The sequence below is a fragment of the Mus pahari genome, chromosome 19 (genome assembly GCF_900095145.1).
Source record: "Mus pahari chromosome 19, PAHARI_EIJ_v1.1, whole genome shotgun sequence".
In the NCBI taxonomy this organism is placed as follows: domain Eukaryota; kingdom Metazoa; phylum Chordata; class Mammalia; order Rodentia; family Muridae; genus Mus; species Mus pahari.
Genome location: NC_034608.1, coordinates 32312686 through 32333244, shown reverse-complemented (window position 1 = coordinate 32333244; position 20559 = coordinate 32312686). Strand labels below are relative to the sequence as shown.

The 20559-nt window shown below is 48.8% G+C and overlaps 1 protein-coding gene across 3 annotated transcripts in view; it reads right to left on the bottom strand.

Annotated features, from left to right (window-relative positions):
- Positions 1 to 1300: 1300 nt before the first annotated feature.
- Fbxo25 (F-box protein 25) overlaps positions 1301 to 20559 on the bottom strand; it is a 31770-nt gene continuing 12511 nt past the window's right edge. Inside the window, exons 5-11 of one of the 3 annotated variants that reach the window (XM_021219205.2) lie at positions 19338 to 19430; positions 15721 to 15814; positions 13366 to 13550; positions 11550 to 11729; positions 7683 to 7826; positions 3066 to 3092; positions 1301 to 2409 (exon numbers count right to left, since the gene is read on the bottom strand). In XM_021219205.2, the coding sequence (XP_021074864.1) occupies positions 2320 to 2409; positions 3066 to 3092; positions 7683 to 7826; positions 11550 to 11729; positions 13366 to 13550; positions 15721 to 15814; positions 19338 to 19430 (813 nt within the window). In that variant the 3' untranslated portion in view covers positions 1301 to 2319. Of the gene's footprint in view, positions 2410 to 3065; positions 3093 to 7682; positions 7827 to 11549; positions 11733 to 13365; positions 13551 to 15720; positions 15815 to 19337; positions 19431 to 20559 lie in introns of all 3 variants that reach the window. The other 2 variants (XM_021219204.2, XM_021219206.2) reach the window with 2 other exon arrangements.

Here is a 20559-nt window from a genome sequence, read left to right as displayed (position 1 = left end):
CTTCGGAAGAGCAGTTGGGTGCTCTTACCCACTGAGCCATCTCACCAGCCCGTGGATATTTTTAACAGTAATACTTTTTAAAATGCTGGCACCGTGTTTACTTACGGAGGGGAAAGCAATGTATAACTGGGCGAAGCAGAGAGTGTCAGTGTGGATGGAGAGCTCACGCACAGGTGGGGATGCCTGCTTCATAGTCCTCAGCTCTGCACAGAAGAGGCAGCACGACTGTAAGGCCTGAGGGCAGGGAGGACTGGCGCCAAACAGAGGTTCTGAACCAGGCAGGGAGAACCACAATCGCTCAGGAACCCACCGCACTTAGGAACCCAGCTCAGGAACCCACCGCAGAGGTGGTTTTCTGCACAAGAGCAAGGGCACTCAACGCTGTTTGTACACAGTGGGGAGGGGCCCATGAGCCTCCACCCCTAACTGAGGAACTATGGTACATGGTGGCTTGTTGGGTAGTAGGCTTTAAGGGTGTGGCTCCTAGTAAGTTGACCAAGCTCCGTGGAAAGTCTGGTCCACACCAGGGGTATATGAGCATCACAGACTGGAGTGATGGGTTGACACAAAGTTGGGGTGTTGTGGAGAACTGGGGTGCAACTGGAGAGCAGGAATGAATGGGATCAAATACACTGCATGAAGTTCTCCAAGAACTGATCTTGTTCTAAAAGAGGAAGTGAGCAGAACGCCTGCACACCTCATGGTGCTTCCTGACTACCTGCTTGCCATCTGTCCCCTGGGTCTCAGTGGACTGTACCCCCAAAACTGAGAATCCAAGCAGCCCTCTCTTCTCCACGCTGCCTGTCACACATGCTCACACTAATAAGAAGAGTAAATATAAACCCTTTAAAAACTAATATAATAAAGAGCAAGTTCCCAAAGCAACAGACGGGGACACGGGAAACAGCCAAGAAATACACTGAAGGTATGCTTGGTTGGTGTTGCAGACATACCCGGCCTGCTGCTCATGTGCTGCTCCATCCACATGGTTCTGTGAGGTCAATGGAAACCAGGTCCTCAGTACCAAATTGTCTGGTTGTGAATGGCAAGCAGTATGTTTATAGTCTTAAGAAATGCTGACTTTAGTGTGCATGAGGAGGCCAGGTGTCTGCACTGTGTCAAAGAGACTCAGGTGGTAATTATAAATGTTGTTCTTGGCTGTTGTGTCAGTTGAGGACAGAGTATAAGACTGGAAAATGAAATGTTTTATCTGTATCTATAACTATGCAGTTACTCTATAAGTATGCAGTTACTCTGTATCTATAACTATGGTTAGAAATTGTAACTGCTTAGGAAGTTTAAAGAGATGATGAGCTTAGGGTTCCTGACTCTAGGGTTCGATCGATGACGATGATAGAGGACACAGCAATCCACTGCTGCCACCACCACTGAGCTGCAGTATTGAACGTCACTTTAGCAAGCACAGTTATCTTTACTGAAGAATTATATAACTTTCTTTCATGTATCTTTATTTTCAAAAATTTCTAAAGTGCACATGCATTATTTTTAAAATAAAACAGCACATTTTAAAGACAACACCATTCAGTTAGATGTGAATTTGATGAAGCTGATCAGTAGATAAACATAGTTTTATCACTTTACCCATGAAAGTACTTGCTCCAAGAGAAGGTCAGCCGTACTGGGCTGTCCTCAGATCCTTGGAAGAGGAGCTATTCTGTCTTGGAGCCCACATCCCAAGTCTGGATCTATGATGGCCTCATGGCAGGGGTTCCCGGAAACACAGGGACACTGCTGCCAGCTATGGACAGAGCATCCAGTTCATAGCCCCAAGCACGTTCCTGGGTCCATCTTGTATTCAATGAGGACTCATTTGGCCACAGCCACTGGGGTTGTGAAAATACATTTTAAGAAAAATAAATATTCTGCATAATGTATTTACAAGGATCAACTGTTTTGTTCTTCATCCCAGTTACTGTAGGATGGAAAACTGTCGTCTGACAACCAAGAAGGACATTCTCGGTTGTTCGTGTCAGTTCAGCACAAAATATGGGGCTGAGTATCCAAGACTCTTTTTGATCCATATTTAAAAATATACAAAACTGCAAATTTTATAAGCTGAGAAGAGTTTCAAGAAAGAAGTACAAATGGCGTTGGGGTCTCTCTCCCTCACTGACGGTGCACAACTGCCTGAGCATCTTCTGCATCCTGTCAGGTTCTCCAGGGAGCAAGCGAGGGTCGCACAGATACAGGCAGTCTCTGAGCCTGTCGTCACTTGTGTCACAGACTACTCACACCAACTACACGACACAGAAAGCACAAGGGACAGCTGTGGACAAGAGCACGGGGCTGAGGGCACCATCAGAACTTGAAGAGGTCAATGAAGTGCTCCGGGGACACGGGTGTGAAGCAGCTGTCGGGGTCAGCTGCAGTGCAGGGGTGTCCCGAGTCCTGAGGAGAGAGTGGGGGGATGGGTCAGAGCATGGGCTTCATTGGCTACAGGAACAATTTGCACTTTGCTGAGTGGATCCCAATCCCTCTCACTGCCACACAAATGACGTGACTTCGCTGGGAATCAGCTCCTGGGTGGCCCCAGGCACATCTATTAACATGTGACAAAGTTCTGTAGTCTCCCTGTAAGGCATGGAAGCTGCTCCTCCTGCTGCCACCCCCACCCCCCCACCCCCAGCCTCTGCACCCACATCCTGCCTCGGGATTCCTTCTTCCTTCTGCAGGCTCAGGGGGTGGGGTGGCTAAGTAGTCTCCCTCACACACAGAAATGAAGGCACACCACAAGCACTGTCTCGAGAGTAGGTATGTGGAGTTGGTATTATCGAAAACCAAGGAGCTGTGATTATTTTTTGTTGAAGTAACAAGAGAAAAGAGCTCGCACCACCTGGGAAGGCTCAGCGTGGCGGAAGGCTCAGCGTGGCGGGAGCTGCTTCTCTGGCCTGCAGCAGACTGACCGACCACCCTGAGGTGCAGGGATGGTTCTTCAGTCAGCTTTCTGGGAGAAGTCTAGCTTGCTGATAGGGACAGCCGCTATCACAGCTGTCACCTGACAGGGCAAGGACAGTGCACAGGATGGAACAGCACACGGGAAGTACCTTCAACAACCAAGCAAGGTGGTAGTCCTTTGACACCGTGGAGAGTCAGCAAGGGGGCAGCAAAGGGAGGAAAGGAAGGAAAAGTCAGGGTTAATCGGAGCTGGGTGAGCTCGGCGAGAAGCTACATCTGTGAGGAGAACTAAGACATGGCAGAACTAAATCGGAGCAATAGAAAACATTCTGAAAGGACGGAGCATTGCTGGATACCCATATTTATACAATTAAAAAGATCCTCTAGCCAGGTATGATACACAAACATTCAAAGCCAGGCATGCAGCCAGTGCCGTGGATCCAGTGCCTCATAGCACTTGGGAGGATGGGTCTCTTATGGTTTAAGGCCAGCTTGGCCTACACGAAGGAAGAGCTTCAGGCCAGCTAGGGCCACATTAAAAAAAAAAAAAAAAAAAAAAAAAAAACCTGTCTCAAGAAATAAATAAAAATAAAAAGGAAAGAAGAAAGCCCAAGAGAAACAGCTCCACTTCCTTTTAAGGTTCCCACACCAAACACCTGCAAGGCCTCAGATTTCTATGGGGAAACAGATTGCTTGGGGAAAGCCACTCATCTTTTTCGTTGTCCTAGGGATGTGCTCTGTGAATAACAGTGCAGCTAACTGCAAATTGCATGCACCCCAAGGTCAGACATCCATTCTGGATGCTTAATTTCTTGAAGCCACCAGCATCTGCTGCTGCTTCTGTGAGGTGGACAGCCCTGTGCTGGCTGCTCCTGTGAGCTCTAACAGAAGAGTCCATCGTTCCCTGCTCAGGAGTGCGTGGCACTTCATCTCTGCTCACAGGGGGCAGTTTACAAAGACGGGCCAGTAAAGAGGGTCCGCGATCTCTGCCCCGTGACTGCTTCGGTCAAGTCTGCTTCTCCTGCCTACAGAGAGCGCAGCATCACTGCAAGTGTCTAGCCACTGAAATACTGAGACAAGAAAGGAACGCAGAAAGGCTACGTCTCCATCCGAGCTTCCCTCGCCCTCTCAGCCTACAGTTTCTGACAGGCTTCACCCAATCAGGAAGCTGAGTAGGGACAGAGAGAGACATGCGCACACCGACTGGCGGCCTCTGTGCGCTGTAACCCTGGGGGGGAACAAATGGCTCAGTCTTGCACAGCAGCTGCAAAAATGAAGAAGTATCGCCCCAGTGCGGCAGGAGGGGCGCTGGGAAACCAGCCAGGGAGAAGGCACAGACAAGACGCGCTCAGCCATAGTGTGGATCTTGACCACATACAGGGCCAGGTGAGGACTTGCCACCCCGCTTCCACATCCCTAACAGGCTTCAAGTCCCCTGTGCGTGTCTCAGTCAGCAGCATTCCCTTAAGAGCAGGCACCGCCGGGCCTGGTGGCGCAGGCCTTTAATCCCAGCACTCGGGAGGCAGAGGCAGGTGGATTTCTGAGTTTGAGGCCAGCCTGGTCTACCAAGTGAGTTCCAGGACAGCCAGGGCTGCACAGAGAAACCCTGTCTCGAAAAACCAAAAAAAAAAAAAAAAAAAAAAAAAAAAGAGCAGGCACCATTCCAAAGCCACAACACTGTAGCTCACCGGTCACCTGGGCCTGGTACCACGCATGGTCTCCCACGCAGCACACTGCTTCTGGACAGTGGCATACCTCGGCAAAGGAGCCATTTAACAGCTTCGGGGACTAAGAAAGGTGGTCTTCCTTACACTTCACACTTAAGGCTCGGAAAACGATCCTCAAAGGAGCAGGGCCTCTGTACAGATAGGAGGTAGGAGAACTGTGCTAACACAACATCCGGCTGGGCCTGGTCCCACCCGCCCACCATTTGTCTCCCAGTCTGCACTTTCATGGCTTGGTCTGAATTGTGAACAAATACTGCAAGTGAGGGCAGTTAAATGTAGAAATCGCAGGCCAATTTTCTGGAAAACTGAAAGTCATCTTCCAGTTAAAGATGTCCAGAGCCTGCGTGTTTCATGGAACGTGTGCAGCACACACATTTTACACTCCCCACACAGAGATGGCACAGAGAAGGCAAACTTCTTTCTTTGTGCTGTTTCCTTTAGCAGATAGGAAAAGCACCACATGTTTTAAAACTGGTATCACATATACAACTATAAGCCTTCTTCATCCATACACATATTTATATATTTAATATTTATATAGTATAAAATAATCTCAGGAAAAAAATGAAAAGCTCTTTCTAGGTGTGTTAATTCACACTGAACACTCCCAGTCTCACCTATGCGGCCTGGGACAGAGCCGGGTCCTCATCCCCCAGAGCACCCAGTGAGACAAGGATGCTACAGGAGGCTCCTGGAGGAGCTGCTGAGCACACACAGAGTCCGCTGGATTTGGGACCAACATGGGGCTGGCTCCCTTCCCAGCCCGTGTCTGGGCAAGATGGAACACTAGCAGACTGTCATTTGTGTATGTATAATCTCAGCAGGGAACTGAGATCAAACTGAACCTAAGAAGACCCTGCTCTCACAAAATTTAGAGCTAAGATGAAAGGATGGACTATCCAGAGACTACCCCATCCAGGAATCCATCCCATCATCAGCCACTAAACCCAGATACTAATGCACATGCCAGCAAGATTCTGCTGAAGGGACCCTGATATAGTGGCCACTTGTGAGGCTATGCCAGTGCCTGGTCAACACAGAAGTGGATGCTCACAGCCAGCTANTGGATGGAACACAGGGTCCCCAATGGAGGAGCTAGAGAAAGTACCCAAGGAGCTGAAGGGGGCTGCAAGCCTGTAGGTGGAACAACAATATGAACTAACCAGCACCCCCTGAGCTCGAGCATATGTAGCTGCATATGTAGCAGAAGATGGCCTAGTCGGCCATCACTGGGAAGAGAGGTCCCTTGGTCTTGTAAACTTTATATGATCCAGCACAGGGGAAGGCCAGGGCCAAGTAGTGGGAGTGGGTGGGTAGGGGAGCAGGGGCGGGGGTGGGGTATAGGAAACTTTCGGGATAGCATTTGAAATGTAAATAAAGAAAATAATAATAATAATAATAATAATAAAGAAGACCCTGCTCTCAAGAGAGAATTCTAGAGAAAGGTCTGACTGCTGCAGAGACACCTCACACACATTTTACAGCCAGCGCTATACAGAGAAACCCTGTCTTGAAAAAACAAAACAAAACAAAAAAACAAAAACAAAACAAAAAACAAAAAAAAAAAAAAGAGAAAAGAACCAAGGTCGGAGAGGACAAACTTCCTTGGCTGTCCTTGCCAGAGACAGCAGTAGCATTCACAGCTGCACTCCTCTGCTTGGCCCTGGACATCAGAATAAAAGGCTAAGCAGTTATAAACGGAGTTTGAAATGAACAAAATTTTTATACAGTTATCCATTGCCAACAACTAAGAGCTTGCCTTGTGGGCTGGAGAGATGGCTCAGCAGTTAAGAGCACCAACTGCTCTTCCAGAGGTCCTGAGTTCAATTCCCAGCAACCACATGGTGGCTCACAACCATCTGGGATCTGCTCTGTCTGAAGACAGCTGCAGTGTACTCATATACAATAAATAAATAAATAAATAAATAAATAAATAAATAAATAAATAAATCTTTTTTAAAAAGGGGGGGAGGACTGGAGAGATGTCTCAGCAGCTAAGAGCACTGACTGCTCTTCCAAATGTCCTGAGTTCAAACCCCAGCAACCACATGGTGGCTCACAACTACCCGTAATGAGATCTGATGCCCTCTTCTGGTGTGTGTCTGAAGACAGCTACGGTGTCTTATGTATAACAATAAATAAATCTTTAAAAAAAAAAAGAAAGAAAGAAACCGCACTCGGGAGGCAGAGGCAGGCAGATTTCTGAGTTCGAGGCCAGCCTGGTCTACAAAGTGAGTTCCAGGACAGCAGGGGCTACACAGAGAAACCCTGTCTTGAAAAACCAAATAGAAAGAAAGAGCTTGCCTTGTGTCCCAAATTTAGAAAACTGTAAAGCAAAACCAGCTGAGCATAGTACAGCGGCCACCAGGGAAGGAAGGGACATGAGGACTCTTCTCCGGCTATGGAAAACACACTATTGTAACCAGAGACAAAATGGGTGGTGAGATTTCAAAACAGCACAACGGGATGAAGGACTCTTGGTTTACTGTTCAGATATGAAAATTACTGACAGGGACATTTAAGGTTTTCACTAAAAGATCAGTCTTTGCAGGTAAAACGTTTCAGTCTTGTTAGGTTTGCACATGTCCTCTGAAGCCTGTGTGTCCCATGGCCCTACTGCCTACCAAAGAACTTGGCTCTGAGAGAAGAGGCTAACGGCTGCCCTGAGCCCCTAAGGGCAGTGGGCCTGACTTCCAGGTGTTCGGAGAGGGCATGGGCAGACAAGTTCAAGTTCTCACACAAGCCTGGTGTGAGGCGCTGCTCAGGGGCGGGTGCTCCAGGGCGGGTGCTCCGGGGCCGGTGCTCAAAGCAGGCTACATCTGCAGCAAGGACACTGCCTCCACTTAGAAGCATGCAGCATTCAGCTTTCAGCCCTGTCGGCCTTCCTACAGTGTACCGGTGGACCCCCCACCCCACCCCCGCCTCCGCGCCCAGTGTCTACTGGAATGCTTTCAGTAAGCATGGCGGTTCCCCACCTCTGCGTTGGAAATGCAGATGAACAGTTTGTCTGCACACTCCCAGTCCATCCTACGTCCTTACCTTCCAGAAAAGGATGCTGCAATGGCGGCAGAAGTGCAAAGTGTCTCCATACTGCTCTTTGGTCGGGTAATACTTCTGAAGCGTGAAATACATCAGCTTCCACTCGATATGACCTTTTTCTGAAAGGATCAAATGTCTACAAAACTAAAAAAGAGACAATTCTGTTCAGAATTATTTGAGGATTTTTTTAATAGGTACATTTTTTTTTTAAAGGCAGAACAGTGCACAAAACACTTTAAGATTGAAGTTAAACTTACTTGGATTAAATCAATGAGGAACAAGTCAAGCAAGTCACAGTGTTCCTACACAGTGACAGCAAGCAGCAGTGAGACAGACAAAAGACAGCTCTGAAGGAGGTCTGTGATAGCTGAGTATTTAATAAGAGACTTGGACACAGGATGACTAAAGCACGCTCACTTCTTGAGAATGGAGAATGGACTTGGAGAAGCATTTCTACCACCAAGACCCATACATGGTCAGTGTCCTCATGAAGAGATGGCATCCACCCGAGGCAGAGGATATGCCACCTTGGACCGACTGGGGTGCCACTAACTAGGAAGTCAGGCAACAGCAGGTGCTGGGGACGCTGTAGGGAGTCAAAAGCCTGGTAGACTTCTGGTAGGAATGCAAATGGCGTGGACACCATGGGAACAGCGCAGTTTCTCCAGGGGTTAAACTCACCAGTGAACTGTAATTCCACCACTGGGAAGTTACTTCAGAAAAATGAAAAAAACGCATCTGCACCCAAACCTGTCAATGGATGTCACAGCAACAATCCTACTAGCTACAAGGTGTGAGGAAATCCAGTGTCCTTGACCAGATGAATGGGTAGCAAAACATAGCACACCAAAAAACAAAAACCTCTCTAGTCCCCAAAGGAATGAAGCTTTGCTTCCTGCTACAGACACATCATGAAGGGCACTATGGGAGTGGAGCACGGTTACAAAAGCCTTACTGGTGTATATTCTGCTCACACCACACATCCAGACCAGGAAATTCAGTCAGAAAGCAGATGAGGGGTTGGTTGCTTCGGGCTGGAGGGAGGCTGAGCTAACAGGCACAAGGCTCCTGAGGCAACAATGGTGTCCCAACACCAAGCACAGTGACAGAGACACAAACTGGGCAGCATCCAAGTGAGACGTTACCAAAGCGTGCGGGCACTGTAAACAAGGCCCACGCTAGATCAGGTCTGCATGCATAGTAACTGCGGAGCTGACAGGCACGTCCTCGTTCATTTAGGAAAAGATGCCCTTGTCTAAGTGTGCTAAGGCTTTTTAGGAGTGCTTCGCTTCTTATTACTGAAAACAATCTCTTATACAACATGGAGCCAGCCACACCTTTTAAGGACTTTATTTGGAAATAATAATGGAGCCAATGAGGGACTCTTGACTTCTACGGCAGCCTGAAGAGCAGAGAGGCAGTGATAGGCCTGGCTGGAGCACTCTCCATGCCCTTTAAGCACCATGGAAACATGAGCTAGAGACAAAAATACCTCTCTCTGCCCTCCCTCCTCACGGCTCCATGCCCACAATGTTCCCAGGAGGAACGCCCACATCCCGGATGTTTCTCCTCTGCATAAGAACCTGGGGTCTTTTGTGACTCAAGTCTCACATCTGCGTCAGCTGCTCACATCAAACACCTCTTGCCAATGGCTCCTGCTGATGTCACTACAGCTAACCCAGGACGTGCACAGCCTCCAGCTTCACTGAGGTGCTTCCTCAACTGCACTGCTGGCCTGACCCTAGCTGTAAGCTACTGCTGATCCTGAGAAACCAGGGTCCTGCTGTTAGTCACTCATGAAGACCCATTAACATCTCACAGTTCAGTTTTGTGATTCAATCAAGAAAATATGCACCGAAAGATGCACTCAGAAGTGCCAACAGATAATTCTCATCTAAGTTCTTACAGACGGTGAACCTTTAACCTCTACAGTCTTCCATCAAGGAACTTGATAGACTTGAGGACACACAAACCAACAGCCAGCCCATTTCCTGAAGGACGGGTGACATCTGGATATAACGCCTGCCAGGGGTTCTGGTGGCCCAGCCTGAGCCCTGGCCTCGCCCTATGGTACCCTTGGAGGTAGGTCCCAGAGCAATGTGTGATACACAGGGCCCATCCCAGACAGACATTTATTCATCATTCTATCCATGGCTCTAAATATTTCCTCCAAAAGATTAACCACTCTCTCCTGTATTTCTGATGCCAACTCAAATCCAATCTCAAAAGGAGGGGGTGGAAACACAGTTGCCACTAAGAAAGAGGTAAGAAGAGAGTAGGAGGGGTCAGGATGGCTAAGGATCCAGGGAGCAATGGATGTCCCCTCCCACTCAGATGGAGTAGCCACGCCTCTTGCTAGGTGGGCTAGCTGCCATTCTCAGGCCCAGCCTCTGCACACTCCAGTCCCACAGTCGGCTTACCATGCTCACCCATCTGCAGCATCCTGACTTCACTGCTCCATGCCTGAGAACCCAGAGCTTCCCGAGCTCTCACAGGCTTGCTCTGGGTCTGGGCGTTTCCTCGGGGCTCTGCTTAGGACTCTCTTAGGGTCCTGGCTAGGCACGCATGTCACCCCTGACCACCACCTTCGATGTCCACCCCAGTGTTTCTCTCAAGCACGATCCTGAGAACCACATAAACGGTTCCCTGTGCTCCGGGTGCTTCGCTGGACTTTTTAAGCTGGATAGAATCTCAAATGTGGCTAAGACTCCTGATTTCTTCTTCTGATGATGGGACCTGCTTTCTACTCTGCCCACATCTGCCATGAACCAGGCACATTCTTACCCCCACGCCACAATGCTCCAGCATCTTAGTTATGTCCACATCCATAAGACAGACAATGCATCACTTGCTGCTTCCTATCCCTGAATGAAACAGGAACTGCTTTATGCAGTAAGCCAGGAATGCCTACATGCTGTACCTACACGCTGCAGAAGCTCGCTCTGGAGCTGGAGAATCAACTAGCAAGACACTGAGGACCTCAAGATGGTGCCACCAAGTGGGAAGCACAGGAGCTGCAAGGACCATGGGCTGACAGGAGGGGGCAGAGCCAGAGTGAGGGAAGGAGACCACCATGACCTTTCCCAGGAGGCAGGACACAGCTCAGCTAGTTAAGTAATTTGGTACTAGGACATTTTTAGAATCATGATTCCTTTTCAATATGAAAAATGAGTCTTGTAATTGATACAATTCAGAAGCAACTTCAGTATACTCTAGCTGCTATCGGGTGTCTGCATATGGAGCCCATGTCCTCCCCATCTTCATTCGAGCACAAAGGATGGTGGCCGGCTGACCTGACTCAGGGACTGAACTGCACACTTTAGTTAGAATTTTGGTTTCTTTAAAAACCACAAGAATATTGTGGGAATACGATTTTGTTTTAATCCAGGTGTGGGATATGGGGCTGTTTCAGACTGTCCGCAGCAGCTGACTGTAATTTACCTCGTGCTCTAGCAGGGGTGGGTGTGATTTTACCAGCTGCAGATAGTTTCTGCAACCGTGTATGGTCTGGAATTCTAGGGGTTTCTCAGAGGGTATGAATGCCAGGGCCCTAAGAAGCCTCAGGGGTGGAGGCGTTGGGTTGGGTTGTTGGTTGATGTTGATTACCATTTGTTAAACAGCTATGCGCAAAAAAGAAACAAGGAGCAATCAGATATCCTGATGGTGAAGGCCACACTGCCCCACGGAACTGGACCCCAATCACCAGGAAGTAGTCTAATGATCATGTCACTCCCTTTCCAACCCCACCTTATTCAGAGTCTCTTTCCTTTTCTCTCTATCCTTCCTTCCTCCTTATCTAGCATTAGAGGGTTGGACAGTGGAGAGGGGCGGAACCCACAAGCAGCAAAGCCCGCTGCCCACACTCACCTGCTGCTCTGCGAAGTGGTACTGACACAGTCGCTTCCACAGCCGCCTGTCTTCGCTGAGCATGGACAGGGTTGGTGTTACCTGGCCCAGGGTGACAATGTCCCAGCCATCTGAGAAACGGTACAGGATGTTGTTCAGCATGTGCAGAGGCAGGTCACTCAGTGTGAGGCCAGTGTTTACCTGCTGAAAGGAAAGCACAGCGGCGGCGTCAAGGGGAGAAAGCACAGGGGCTTCCTTCAACAAAACACAATGGCCATGCTGCAGAGACAGCTTCAGGGTGACTGCAGCCAAGAGGCCGTGTGCTCTGATGGTCACTTCAGTCTCTTCACTGCTCTGCAGGGTGGTCTCACGGGGCTGCCTGCCACACAGCATGGTCTCACAGGGGCTGGCACTTAGCAATTTCCCTGTGCTCAGGAAGTTATCCTTGGACAAGCCTGCTCCTGCTCTATTTTAACTAGAAAAATACCTAGAAAACAGTGGGTCTGAAATGTGGAACTGCTGATGACATTGACCCTGATTCATGGCAGCAAATGAAGTGAGGGTCCTGATGTGGGCTGTACCGCGGTTCACCCAGGGACAGGCTCAGGGTCTATGCGGTCTCCCAGCTTTATCTGTATGTACTGTTAAATGTAAACTTCCTCCTCACTGACCACTGGGCGTGTTTATGCTATACAATATGGTTAACACAAAGCAAACAGGCTTCTGTAGCACAGAGAGAGGGAAGGATGCCCGACACAGACGAGAACAGCTGCCAGCTGTTGGTCTGACAGGTTAATGTACAAGTACTGGGGAACTGAAGGACTCAGCGAACGGTGAACTAGCTGGACGACTGCCTCAGGAGGATATGCAGATAGCCAACAAGTATATGCAAACACTCAACATCACTAATCATGAGAGATGCAAGGGGAAGTCTCAGGACTGTTGACAGATGGGTGTGAAGAAGCAAAGAGAAGGGCTTCAGGGAGGCTCCAGAAACATCAGAAACAGAACGGCCATATGACCCACACTGCTGCATGCATCCACCCAAGGGAACTGCAGTCACATGCTTACAGTAGCAGAACTCTTGGGAGCCAAGGTATGGGGTCAGCCTAGTGCCCATGGACGTGACTTAATAAAGAAAATGTGTTATATGTTATTCAGCCACAGAAATAAAGAATTACTGTCATCTTCTGCAGTATGAACGGAACCATGGGTTATCCTGTTATATGAAAGAAGTCAAGAATTGAGAGACAAAATACCGCATGTTCTAAGTTACATGCTGGAAAGAAAAAACTGGTCTCAAAGAGGTAGAGTGTGAAACAGGGGTAGCCAGAATCTGGGGAAAGACGGAGAGGAAAGGGTAGAGAACACGGCTAATGGGCCCAGGATAGGAGAGATGGCTTCTACTGCTCATTAGCACAGAGGCAGATCACAGCTAATGACAACTCACTGAAAACCTCAGAGAGCTGATGAATACATGAGGGGATGGCTGCCAACTGCCCTGATGTAGTCTTTACACATCACAGATCTATAAAGCATCACATCGCATCTTCTAAGTACATACAATTTTTGTGTCAAATAAAAATAAATTTAGGTCAAGTGTGACAGGGCTCACCCTTAATCCCAGCACTCCATAGGCAGAGGCAGGCGGATCTCTGAGTTCAAGGCCAGTCTGGTCTACAAAGCCAGTCAGAGATACATAGCAAGATCCTGTCTCTGAAAAGAAAGAAAGAAAGAAAGAAAGAAAGAAAGAAAGAAAGAGAGAGAGAGAGAGAGAGAGAGAGAGAGAGAGAAGGAAAAGAAAACAAAAACCCCAAAACCCAACAAAGAAGCCTACCTTGGTCATCTGAAGGTTTTGCAGCTGCTGCTGCCAGCTGAGAACTGTCTCCAAGCGGCAGATCCAGATGTTGATGTTCCCGACTAACACTGATTTCCCCACCCCTCTCACAAGGATGCAGAGGGTGGAGCTCAAGTCTTGGAGAAGGTCTTTGATCAGGCGAGGATTCTGGTGGTCATCAAGAACTGAAAAAACAAAAACAAGCAAGGACTACAGCTAACAATTGTCTAGGTTTATAACCCAAACATCTATCGACAGATGAAGAAATAGCAAAAATGTGATCCCTTCACGCACTGGGATATTACTCAAGCTAGGGCGTGAAGGAAATCCTGACCTGTGTCACGAGTTCAAACAAGAAGTATGCCATGGGAAGGACACTGTATAACTCCGTGTACACCAGTCCCGCAGTTGGCAGGCACAGATGCAATGATGGGGTAAGAGGGGCTGGCCAGGGGAAAGCTGGTGTGTGTGTGGGGGGCAGGGTGTCAGATACAGAGAAGCCGTTCTGGACATAGCAGTGGCTGCGATGCACACGCATGCAGCGCTATTGAACAGTATGCTGAAAATTGTTAAAAAATGATAAATCTTATGTCATATGTATTTTATCATATTAAAAACCAAGGACCTCATTTCATGGCAGTTTAAAAGTGGCATCATTTTTCAGATGTTACAACTGTTAATAATAAGAATTTTAAAAGCTATAAAATGCTACCTGACTAAATTTTTGGTTGGGCCTACAATTTTGCCTGTAAAGTAGTCAGTGTGCATTTTCTTTTATACTTAGGATAAAGAGAATATTTAAAACAGTTCATATACACTAGCATATACACGGAGACTAAAGTTCCTTTTACTTACCATCACTAACAGGTAAGGAAAAGTATGGTTCACGCGGCGCCTAAGGCACAAAGCCGCACTCATAGGGATCACGGAACCCAACGGCTGAACGAACTGTGACTGGTTAACCATGAGAGGACAAGGGTCTTTGTAGGACTGGGTCTCTCTGGGATTAGCTCTTTCCTTGGAGCACAAGGTTTAGCTGCTGGAGAGACCCATCTTCTGGCCTGGTGTCAGAAAAAGTCCCTCGCCCTGCGCCCAGTTTCCAGTTAAGATTTAGACATCCAAGTTCTGGGGCTGCAGGTGCAATAATGGCTTGAGGGGAGGGACATCCAACTCCTTCCTGACTGACTGGATGGCAATGTTTGCTCTGTGTGGGGACAACTACTCTTTTCGGATTCATTGGATTTCAGAGTTTGCTCCAAGGCCGGAGATGTCAGTCTGGTACTGTAAACCTGCTCACAAGCCTGTGGCTGGAGAGACAGCAGGCCCTGGGGTGGGGCGGCAGGTCGGACTCATGACTACAGCTTTGCTGGACGGACATGTTAAACTGTTTCCAATATTGACTTTTATACTCATAGCCCAGTGCTGTGTGAGCCTGGGCAGAGCAGTTTCTCTCTGCAGTGAGTAGTGGCTGATACAGAGAAGCTTCACTAATCAAGGTGATGGGGGTGTGGCCACTTAGTGCTCAGACCTAAATGAGAAGACTGTAAGACCCCAATGGACAGGGAGGAGTGCGACCAAATGCCTCTTTCTGAACACGCCATGGCCACTGCAGTCAGTCGCGGGCGCTCGGCGGCTATGGCTGCACTGCAGTCAGTCGCAGGAGCTCGGCGGCTATAGCTGCCTGCCTAAGTAGGAGGGGTCCGGGGGAGAAGGGAGTGAGCAAGTATCTTAGTTACTGTTGCTGTGCTAAAACACCACAATCAAAGCAATCTGGGGAGGAAAGGGTTTATTCAGCTTACACTTCTACATCACTGTTCACCACCGCAGGAAGTAAACAGGGCAGGAACCTGGAGGCAGGAGCTGATGCAGAGGCCATGGAGGCCTGGAGGCAGAGCTGATGCAGAGGTCATGGAGGCAGAGCTGATGCAGAGGCCATGGAGGGTGCTGCTTATGGGCTTGCTCCTCATGGTTTGCTCAGCCTGCTCCCTTATAGCACCCAAACCTATCAGCCCAGGGATGTACCACCCACAATGGGTTGGGCCCTCCCCCATAAATCACTAATTTAGAAAATGTTGCAGAGGCTTGCCTACAGCCTGATCCTATGACACGGAACTGTCAGAAATGTTATAAAATGAAACTCAGCGATGGCTTCCCACTCCTATGAATATGCTGCATTAAGAACTAATGAACAGCCAGCGGTGGTGGCACACGCCTTTAATCCTAGCACTTGGGAGGCAGAGGCAGGAAAAAGAACTAATGAACTGTGTAAATGGCCAGGTTGTATACTCTGTGAATTATTAATTAATAAATATTTTATTTTAAAAAAGACAACAAATATTCTAGTAATAATCATACCCTTTTGGACGATTTTATCCAAAATGTTGAAGTAGTTCTTCTGTGCCACTCCACTCAGTGAGGTTAACTGAGACTTCGCAATTAGCTGCAGTAGCTTGAAGAAAGAAGAGAAAGGCTAAGCCGTCTGTGAATCCTTTCACTATGGAAACACCATGGTCGCCCACTGGAGCACGGTGTGAGATGCACCGATATAAATACTCCGATAGGAACGCTCCGATAGGAACACTCCGGTAAGCTGGCTTCAGGGAAGGCCTGCTATCTGTGTATGCTGTGGGGACAACTCCAGCTCCTGAGGTAAGGAAGCCTGCTTTCTGTGCCGCTCAATAATCTCCACAGGTCTGCTATGGGCTGGTGAGATAAACGCTCGGCCTCCTAGCTTCACAGGATCCTGGTCACTAACAGACTCTCCACTCGCTCCTCCATGCTCTGACCCACTGTCGAAAGCTGACCAGACAATCAAGAAATCAGCAGGCCCTTCCTTCTAAGTTGAGATTTAAAAAGATCATCACACCCAAGCTGTTCAGGTGCCACTTCAAACACTGTAGAAAATCAGAGAACCAAGAAAGATCACTGTGAGGGTCTAAGCGATGCCAACCATGATGGAAAGACAAGGCCTCATCCTGACGCCTGTGTCTCCCGCAGCTGCACGACTGTCTAGTACACACAACCCCTAGTACAAGTCTGTTACACACTGAGCCCTGCTGGCACTGCACAGGGGCTGCTGTGTCCTCCCCTGCTCCCTGTTCCTCTCCGTTTTTACATTCTGGGTATTTACTGTGCTGGAGCTGGGATACTTTTTGACCCAAACTAGAAACACTCACTTCACCAACTTGTTAGCATCTACTGAGATAGTAAAGGTCTGGCCTTAATTCTGACATGTCTTTATAACTTATAAAAACTCCTTACTCTTTCTCTATGGTTCTTTCACAACTCAGGCGGGCTTGAATTCTTCTGTTCTAAAGGCACTTCTGTAATATAATTCTACATGACTCTCTCACCCTCTCGGGCCTCAGAGGAGTCATCCAGCTATGTCAGTTGCCTGTCCCAAGTCACAACAAACCTGTCACCTTCTTGTCTCTCCTCCCTTCCACAGCTCTGTGGCGTGGAATGACATCTGGACCATAGTTTGGTATCATCTTAGCCCGAGAATTCCTCACAGCACAACAGAGCCTCCGCGGAGCTGAGGCGGACAGCAAGGCTAAGGCAGTGTGACAAGGGTTGCCAAGGAAACGCGCCACTGAGTGCTACCACACATGCAAAGAGCCAATACCACTTCTTCTCAAAATACTCCAAGAAGGGAAGGAAGTCTTCCAAATGCATGCCATGAGACTTGCATATCAATACCAAAAGCAAATTAGGAGGCAAAAATCAACAAACCACTACAGGACAAAACCCTATTTTTTTTTTAAAAAAAAAAAAAAAATCAAACCAACCAACAAACCATGCTAAAATCTGCTCCCCTGCCTGAGGCCAGGACACAGAAACCAGCTGCACAGCAAGCCTTTCACCACCACTCAAGACTCCTGAAATGAAGCGAGCCATTTCTCATGGGAAACAGTCAGCTGAAGGCACATTGACAGTGTAGGAAAACTCACAACCCTCTCAGTAAACACAGAAAGAGCATCTGCTCAAACCCACAAGCTCTCACCAAACAAACAAGCGTAGAAGTTACAAAAGGGCTAAGGACACACGAGCCAGCCCAGCGCTGCCACCACCGAGGACACACGAGCCAGCCCAGGGCTGCCACCACCGAGGACACACGAGCCAGCCCAGCGCTGCCACCACCGAGGACACACGAGCCAGCCCAGGGCTGCCACCACCGAGGACACACGAGCCAGCCCAGGGCTGCCACCACTGAGGACACACGAGCCAGCCCAGCGCTGCCACCACCGAGGACACACGAGCCAGCCCAGCGCTGCCACCACCGAGGACACATGAGCCAGCCCAGCGCTGCCACCACTGAGGACACACGAGCCAGCCCAGCACTGCCACCACAGAAGACACAGGAGCCAGCCAGGAGCTGCCACCACAGTGAGTGGGACACCAAAGTTCCCTGTGATCTGAAACAAGACCCTTCATCCCTCACCTCCATCCCTCACCTCCATCCCTCACCTCCATCCCTCATCTTTATCCCTCACCTCCATCCCTCACCTCCATCCCTCATCTTTATCCCTCACCTCCATCCCTCACCTCCATCCCTCATCTTCATCCCTCACCTCCATCCCTCACCTCCATCCCTCATCTTCATCCATCACCTCCATCCCTCACCTCCATCCCTCATGTTGCTTTTGTCAGAGTCAGCGCCAGGAAGCTGACACCCAGCCAGCAGGGCAAGGTTAATCATATTCTGAACAGGCATAAGTACTGACTCTTTCAAGAAAATTTGTTATTAAGAAACAGAATAAGTCAGCCAGGCGGTGGTGGCGCACGCCTTTAATCCCAGCACTCGGGAGGCAGAGGCAGGCGAATTTCTGAGTTCGAGGCCAGCCTGGTCTACAAAGTGAATTCCAGGACAGCCAGGGCTACACAGAGAAACCCTGTCTCGAAAAGCCAAGGGGGGGGGGGGAAGAAAGAAACAGAATAAGTCACTTCTACTTTTTTTTTTTTTTGGTTTTGTTTTATTTTTAAAGATTTATTTATTTTATATTTTATGTATATAAGTACACTGTCACTGTCTTCAGACATACCAGGAGAGGGCATCAGATCCCATTACAGATGGTTGTGAGCCACCATGTGGTTGTTGGGAATTGAACTCTGGGAGAGCAGTCAGTGCTCTTAACCACTGAGCCATCTCTCCAGCCCCTGTCACTTCTATTTTGTAAAAGATTATTTACGGAAGTATTTTAGAGCTGGCAGCACTGGTACTGAGAGCTGTCCTGCGTCCTCCCTGGGTGCTTAATTCCTCCACTCTTAAACAAGCTCCATCACCAGCACAGAGGACTTGGATGCTCTGCAGGAGCTCAGGGGCCACTGCCCCGTGTACGCTGGGCACCAGAAGACGCCGTGGCTGCCTCTCCTGCACCCACCAGTGCTGTCTAGAATCACACATTACATATCACACTAGATGAGGCCAAGAGCCGCCCAGTGTCACATCTCTGTCCTGCAGCAACACTTCTAAATGCCTAGGACGCAGTGAGAATCTCCCCGCAGCACTGGGAATGGGCCGGCCACTGTGAAGCCTGACTGGTGCTTTACCCACAATGCAGTGAAGCAGATGAGCCACAGACAAAAGCAAACTGCACGAGGGCTACCACAGCAAAGACCTCTCCTTTCTGAAGATCACCCAAGGCAGAAACTTCTCAAAAGCCGGGAGACTTTTGCAGGGAGACCGTCTCGAGTTGTAGTCTGTATGAAATTCTCTTGTCTATACTCACTCTGGATGAACACGAGAAATGAAACATGCATGTCTTTCCAAGGACCCTGCAATGTCTTAGTTCCTGTGGCCTCTGGGACTTGTAACTGTGACCTAAGTGTTGCAACCCGCCTCCATGTCTTCTCCTGAGCGGTCCCTTTCCTTTCTGTACACAGACAGGTGACCCGTTATGTAATCTCACACCTGTAACCTTCAAACTAGTCATTCGAGAGTCATCAAAGCTGCTTCTGCAAGAACCACTTACTTTTACCACATAAGTGAACCTCCTGATGTCCTGAATGGCACTTGAGAAGTCTAGCCGGTTGAAGGCTTCTCCCAGGGTGCAGTAGCCATGCCTCTAGAAGACAGCAGACAAGCAGGGATGTCAGCCAGCCAAGGAAAATCAGTCAACATCTGACGTAGACTAGGGCATAAAAGCCTCTAATGAAAGGTATGTGTATTAGTCCTAAAACCATGTCAGATATAAATGAGAATAGAGGGAAAGACAGTAATGCTAAATGTAAGCCACCTGTGTGTTACTGAGACACGAAGCACAGAAGTTTTTCACACTGCTGGTATAGTAAGTATTCGTGAAACACCACTCAGCTTCCTGTTGCTGGGACAAGGTGGCGGAGGGGGACAGGAGGCCTCGGGATCAGTGTTGTACAAGCTCAGGGAGCATTTCTCTTCAGGGAGTTCTCACTGCTCTGCTGGAAATGTGTTTAACCACCAAGGAGTGAGCCTTACGGGGCCACTGGCAACAGGAGGCATTCCTGAAAAATAGGGCTGAGCAGGCCTGAGGGTGTATGACCCAAGCTGGGATCATGTGAGCTGAGCACCCCAAAAGCCAACTGCTACAATGAGATACAGAGGTCTGGGAATCAAAGATGAAATATTTCTGTCTGAAATCTCTTTTGTTTTCTGTAACGGTCTGTATGGATTTCACCTCAGGTCAGGACAGATCTTAAATCCTTCCTTCTGCATCTGAAATACCTACGCTACACACAGATGTCCAGTTCAGAGTTTTGGGGGCAGCTGAGCTGGAGGGCAGTAAGGAACCACAGGCGACTCTGAGTGAAAGGTTGTCAGGGCTGCTATGGGGCAGTGGAGACAGCAATGGCTCTGCTGACCTCGTGGGGAGATGACACAGCTCTAGGAACAGCCCTAATGTGTACAACCCAACTGCACACTCACACGAAACACTGAGACCCGCATTTTCTCAGCGTGTGTGACATGCCAAGCACTGCTGTGGAGTTGTGGGAAGCAAAGGGCAGAGCACGCGTATAATCTGGGGTGCATCTCACTTTAAGGAAAAACCTTATGGTGGTGAAGACATCTCTCTGTGGTGACGACTCGCTCACACAGAACAAGGTTAGCGTGCACCCAGGAGCCCCTGTCTGCAATGACCTGGGTCACTACAGGGATGAAGGATGGCACAGGACGCCTTGGCAGTCTTCTAACATCAGACCCCATCCCACGAAGCCACA